Source organism: Pelodiscus sinensis, chromosome 2 (assembly GCF_049634645.1).
Source record: "Pelodiscus sinensis isolate JC-2024 chromosome 2, ASM4963464v1, whole genome shotgun sequence".
Lineage (NCBI taxonomy): Eukaryota > Metazoa > Chordata > Testudines > Trionychidae > Pelodiscus > Pelodiscus sinensis.
This window is the reverse complement of record NC_134712.1, coordinates 29,274,365-29,281,041: the sequence shown is the minus strand read 5'-3', so window position 1 is coordinate 29,281,041 and position 6,677 is coordinate 29,274,365. Positions and strand designations below refer to the sequence as shown.

The 6,677-nt window shown below is 42.2% G+C and overlaps 1 protein-coding gene across 3 annotated transcripts in view; it reads right to left on the bottom strand.

Annotated features, from left to right (window-relative positions):
- Positions 1-703: 703 nt before the first annotated feature.
- Positions 704-6,677, bottom strand: part of SYBU (syntabulin) — a 73,675-nt gene continuing 67,701 nt past the window's right edge. For all 3 annotated transcript variants that reach the window (XM_075920209.1, XM_075920208.1, XM_075920210.1), the window contains 3 exons: positions 4,377-4,580; positions 3,390-3,539; positions 704-2,432 (listed from right to left, as the gene is read on the bottom strand). In XM_075920209.1, the coding sequence (XP_075776324.1) occupies positions 1,304-2,432; positions 3,390-3,539; positions 4,377-4,580 (1,483 nt within the window). In that variant the 3' untranslated portion in view covers positions 704-1,303. The remainder of the gene's footprint in view (positions 2,433-3,389; positions 3,540-4,376; positions 4,581-6,677) is intronic.

Here is a 6,677-nt window from a genome sequence, read left to right as displayed (position 1 = left end):
GATACACTAACCTTACAAAAGGAGAAACTGGAGAACAGTGCAGTTAAATTTCTTGCAGTGAGAGACCTTAAGACAAGCCAGAGTGTTACGCATTGACTTTGATTGTCTCATTCCATTTGTTTATCCACCAGATAGTACTACCTCGCTAGGATCTGCACATGCACGTTTAGTTGTGCACAAAGGAACAGTGCATTTGCATTTACATACACACATGCAAATGTTAGAGCACGTTTGACAGTCCAGTATACATGTTCAAGTCCACCAGCTTTTTTTTAAAAAAAAGCTACGGAAACAGTGCAAAGAGCTACAGGAATCCAAAATTAAGGATGAGATTTTTACACTTCTCAGAGTGCAGAAATTCAAAGAGATGGGTTCCCAGAGCCACAATACTTGGCCAAAATCTAAAATACGTGAAAGAATTGAAGTTAACCCAACCCACAATGATACAAATAGGTGGAAGGACAGAACTGATGGCTTGGGAGATTGGTGACAGAATACAGAGCACTTTGTCTATGGGTCACTAGCTGCTGTGGGAGCCATAATGTTTTCTAGGCCAAATTCTGTTGTTGCAACACCACCAAGCTACCGACTCCTACTGCAGGTATGCTCCTGCCTCCTCTGCGTGTAAAATTTCAACCTTAAACTTAATTACTTTTTAATAGTTTATTGCAGGTGAGTTTTGCTAAAATAAGACACAGATTCATACTTTTAACATGCTTTACTGTACTTTGATTATAATGTATAGTTTCCAATAAAACAATTAAATAAGCAAAAAAATAAGTTAATTCACAACCACTTAGACAATATTTAACATGGCTTGAATGACTAGCAAGTTACAAGAAGTTCATTTAAGACTTTAAAATAATGTGGTTAAAATATATTCATCCCCTATTTATCAAACACAGCAAGATGCCTAACAACCAACACAAATGCATTTTTGGTTACAGTCCCCTTGCACAAAAGACCAGTGGAATGCTAGGACAATTATTGATTTCACAAGAGCATTAAGCGCGACAGACATACAATATGTGCCCGAAGCTGCCTTGGAAGTAGAAGCTTTTAGTATAAGAATTGATACATCAGCCTACGAATGAAAAGCGACAGCATGCTTGCTAAAGTACATGTATAGTACACTTAGTAGAACCAAGCCGCCATGTCACTGAGCCTTCATTTTCAAACAATCAACATGTTTTCAACTCAATATAGTGCAAATCAAATATTCAAGAGCAAAAAGACAGACTCTGCCATTAGACACAGACACTTTTATGGTCTATTGTAATTCTTCCCCACCAACCAGCTGCACTTAGGTTTTGACAATAAAAGGTACACGGCGCAGAGAGCGTAGCGCTATGAGGCAACAGCCACGAAGCAATGCACTGATGTTGTAGATAGGGTCTGTTCCACCTCGCTGAGTACTGAATGCCCACATTACTGTTGGGACAATGGGGGCTGCTACAGCCAAGAAATCTACAAGGAAACTGCTGCTCCAGTACCTTTTCACGAGACCTGCCTGAGAGCGAGTAATGACATTTCTGAAAGTTTCATCATGAGAGGCTGTAAAGTCAAGTTCCTTCATAACACGGTTGTCACTAACGATCCAATCCCCCTTGCTAGCTGGAGACTCCATGGGAGACAAAAGGATGGCAGAGTTTGGATCACTTGCATTTAAGTCCAGTAGCAAAGCAGATTCACTGAAGCACCCAGCAGGAAATCCATCCAATCCCTTTGAGGCAGCAAATGGGCTCACAGGACTGATATGTTGTTTCCTGAATATGTTCTGAATGAGCTGCTCCACATCTGGGCTGTATGGCACCACATCAGTCTGAATGCCCTGTTCCAGCATCGGGCTATTGTCACTCTTCTCTTCTGCCTGCAAGGATGTTAGATCTTCAGCAAAACCCCGTTCAAGTGCATTTTGGTTTAGGGGGGTGGGCTCTACAGTGGAAGTGCAGAGGGATGGATCATCCGATTCAGATGTAGCAGCCAGAATAACATCTTCAAAAAAGTCAGTCCCATTAGTTACCTCATCATTGAGCAGCAGCCTGCTGTCTTCTAGGGCTTGGTCCTCCATACCCCGGCTGTCCACCATTTTGGAATATCTTGTACTTGGGCCGAGGGACTTACCAGGTGACTCACATGTATACTCTAGGCACTGCTCATCCCTCAGAGAGCCGCTCTGAGCCATCTCCATGCTGTGAAGTAAGGACTCCAGTTTCTTGTTTTGGATATTTATGTCTGCAAAGTACTTCTGAATCCCTTTGTCTTTCTCAGCCAAGCTGTTTTTCATGGTTTCAATAACCTGCTTGAGCTGTTTGATCTCCTTTCGTGCCTCTTTCAAGGCCAGCTGTGCTTCCACGCGATGACATTCTTCTTCAATCCAGTCTTCCCTCATGCGTGCCAGCTGCGACTTGAGCTCTTCTATTTCTGTTTCCCTGTAGCAAAAGCAAAACCACTGTAAAACGTCTGGTCTTTGGTCAATGAAAGCATTCAGAAGTTCCATGACAGAGGGATGGTGAGGGTGTAGAGCTGCTGTGAAAAGGTGGGTTGACACGCCTATGCACACAGTACAATTTCACAGTGGTATAACATGAACCCAATGGATGGCAAAGATAAATTGGTCCACTAAGTGAATTCACTGACCTAACCACAGTAAGCTCCAGTAACAGCATGAGAGAGGTGCTCTATGCCACACCTTTGTTTGGTGGAGAGGAATGTGTGTAAAATGCCACTTCATTCAAATCTACCCTCCCCTTTTTGCATAGTTCCAACCCATACATCTCTCAGCTGTTGAGTAATGGAAGCGGCTGCTCTTCTTCTGCAAAGCATCACTACATAGTACTACTGTGAGTAAAACACACAAGTTCGTGACCAGAGGGTTATTGCTGGCAAGAGGGTGGAGCAAGAAGAATTTTTCTGTTACAATGAGGTTTAGAACAAGACAAAATACGTTGCAGCAATTTTTCACACTTGCAGAAATACTGTGGGCATAACTGAAGTAGACAACATACTGAGCCACTTGAAAAGCCAATCCCTGAAAATACATCCACAATTTACAGGCGTCAACAGTTGCATGTGCAAACGTTAAGGGTGCAATATCAGACTGACTTGTAAACAATTAGACTGCCTTCAAAATATCCCTTCTAAGTTCAAAAGAGGAAAGCTGGCTCCTTTCCATAAGTTAGACACACTGTGTGCATTCACAGAATGGGTTATAAAACCTACAATGGCTGTAAACATTTAATTTAATTAGATTCAGCCAAATTCTAAACTTCTTAGTCAAAACTCACTGCACTCAAAAAGGGAGCAAGAATGTCAGGATTTTACTCCTAGTGGAAACTGCTGAATAAATCTTCTTCCCAAACTTTTTTTTCCCCCTGGGAGAAATGTACCTTTCCTGAAGTCTGCTCTCCGATTCCTTCAGTTTTGTTTTTAGATGTCTCACTGTAACTTCTTTCTGCTGCAGTGGGGTCAAATACTGCTCTGGATTTGGTGCTTTAATGCCATGATTCTCCCCACAAGATGTATATCTCACCGATCGTCTGAAACATAAAATAGTGTTATTCCTGCAACAACAAGAAGTCCTGTGGAACCACAAAGACTTAAATTTATTTGGGCATAAATTTTTGTTGGTAAAAACCACTCGTCAGATGTATCTGGTGAATGCAAGAAGTGACCAGCTCAGATGATCCAGAGCAGCCCCGGCTGCAGAGAGGCTGGTGGGCTAGACAGCAGGATCGGGCAGGGAGCTGGATAGCAGACCCTAAGTTAAAGTGGTTAACCAGCTAACAGTTTTAACACCCCCAGATCATGTCCACAGGGCAGTCTACAGAGTTCAAAACAATGACCAGAGTGGTGACTTGAGGGATTTTGGGACATTGCTGGAGGCCACTTACTATGCAATAGACAACTGAAGTGTCCATACTGGCACCGCAGCATGGTAGCCACTGCTCAGAAAGCTCTTTGCCTTCTCATTGAGGTGGTTTACCTACAGTGCACCAACTGAGGAATTAGTGCGCACTAAGTGTCTTGCCAGTGTGGACACCTTGGAAGTTACAGCACTGGGAGCTGATTTACTGCACTGTAACTTGCCACTCTAGACAAGACTTTGGATGTGAAATCTGGCTAATATAGCCCTTAGGGTAAGGGCAGACATATATCTTGTGATGAACAGGTATCGAGCTTCCATGGTGGGAGGACAATGGGATGGACTGTATTCCTTGCTGCTCCTTTACCAACACCACAGTCACTGCCTGTAAGTCTCAGTGGTACTGAGATGCAACATGTTTTGTTCTCCAGCCAGAGGACTGATCCAACAATAGAGAATGGAGAGGAGAAGATAACAGAATTAAAACTGGGATGAAGGAACAAGCACTTGCCTCATAACTGGGCTACTATCACTTCCTTTGTAGGAGCCCGAGTTACTGCTACTAGCAGAAGACACCCCATAATTCTGACTGATGTTAACAGGACTCAGCTGATTTCTGCACAATACTGACAAAAGGTCCTTCTCACGAGAAGTAGGTGGGCTGCCTCCAGGCTTGTATGATGAAGATCCATTATTCCGTCCATGAGGGCCTCGACTAAAGGCAAACCACAATAAGTAAGGCTTGTTGGGTTATACTGAACCATACAATCACAGCATGTCCTTCTATAAGGTCACCCTATGTTGTTTTATAAAATAAATCAAAGCAGGTGGGGAGAAGGAAAGTCTTAGAGTACAGTTACACTGGAGTTGGAGTAAATCCCACCTCAAGGAGACTTATCCTCACTAGTTTTTGTTAAGCTAGCACACTAAAAATAGTAGTGTAGCCAAGGGCTATCAGAAGTAGGTGAGACTAACCTCTCAAGTATGCACCTAGAGTCTCCGAGAGGACTGATTGTACCCGGGGCAGCTAGCTCACCATCTCACTGCAGCCAAACTGCTATTTTGAGCATATGTACATATGCCTGAGCTAAAAATTATAGCTCCAGCTGCAGTGCAGCCATGCCTTAGCCTCTCCAAGTACCATGTGTCTTTCATGAACCATGAGGCAGTTACTCACTCAGATGATTTAGAGAAAGCTACAAGATCTTCCTATATTTAGCGTTTTGTTTCTACATTTCCACCATACCCATCTAAGCTAGCAAGCTGCACATTTAAGTTTTCCAGTCTACTCTCAAAGTAATTAGAAGACTACAGTCTAATTCAGTATTTACTAAGAGACTTCTTCAGTCAGGCTTGCAGCAAGACTTCATGATCCTTAGCAAGTAGCCTGAGAGGTCATAGTGACCAGTGCAAAGAAGTTTTGCTTGAAGCAATGTCCCTTTCTCCATATGACATAGAGGACTTCAACTGTCACTGCCAACTATATGTTGTACTTTGATATGATCTGAACCTGACAGGGAAAGCTGAAATAGCCCCAAAGCCTCAATAAGTGGAGAACACAGATACTTTCTCCAAGTCATTCTCATACCTGTCTCTTCCCCCGTCTTAAAACGTTCTGAACTATTCCCTATTTGTGCTTGAAAGCAGCACTGATCGGTGCTGGCCAATATCCAGGCATCTGGTAAGGACCGGTGACATTCTGGAAACTATTTATAGTGTTATATATTAGTCTGTAAATGCTTTTATCTACTTCCCCAAACTCTCTCCATCACTCTAACACGTGGAAGCTGCTCCTCTAAACTGTAACAAAAAGTGAAAACATACTTCCAAAGAAATGGAAAAAAAAATCCAGCTAGGAAATGAGAAGGTTACAACACATCAAGAAAAATACCATCGAACTCATGAAGCAAAAATCCTTTCCTCAGAAAATTGTCTAACCTAGTTCCCTCCCTCTTCTGAAAATGAACACTTTATAGGGAACAGATGGTTGTGTGGTGGCGCTGCAAGCCAGCATAGCAGTGCTATGGCTTGTGTGTCTTTATAAACAGCTTCAATAAAATGCAAGAGTGTAGTTAAGATGTCACTGAAATGCTGAAATAAATTTGACACAATTAAACCCAACTGCTTCTTTTGAATCAAACAGAATGAAGGCAAGCATTTTAAAACAATTAAAAGGGAAAGAGGAGGACTATTTATATTTTCTTTGCTCAGCACTACTTTAGGTTATTAATTTCTTTCCAAGCCAGACTCCATACAGTACCTGACTGTCCTAAATGCTGAATTTGAAGGAATATTATGCATGACTTCAGGACAAATTAAGACTGGTGTCTTGCAAGGAATATTTAAAGTTATAACGAGGTCATGCTGCTCGTAAGAAAAAGTAGGTTTAGGATTTAATCTTTTAGTTATTACTCTTGGAGTCAAACACAAAATCCCACAGTTGGAGCAGCTACCTATTCTCCTTAAATGCAGCATGACCAGAGCTAAACTGCTGTTTATTTGCATACCAATACCACGATAGAGATCAGATTCTCTTTTAGTTGGTCATTATGCTACCAGTCTCTGCATACTGGGTATGTTGTCATCATGGATGGGCTCAAGTGACTTGGAAATATGGAAATCATGCTGTCCCTCCACTCTCACTGCTAGTTTCAATCTTGTGATTTCACAAAGCAGGAGTCCTGTCTTGTCAGTTTCAAACCTCCCTGATAGCTCAAAGACTTCAAGCAGCAGGGGTTGTGTAGGCACAGCACAATGTGCATATATTAAGAGCCCTGCAAATCTGCAGTTACCCTTGGACCATGTTTGCAGA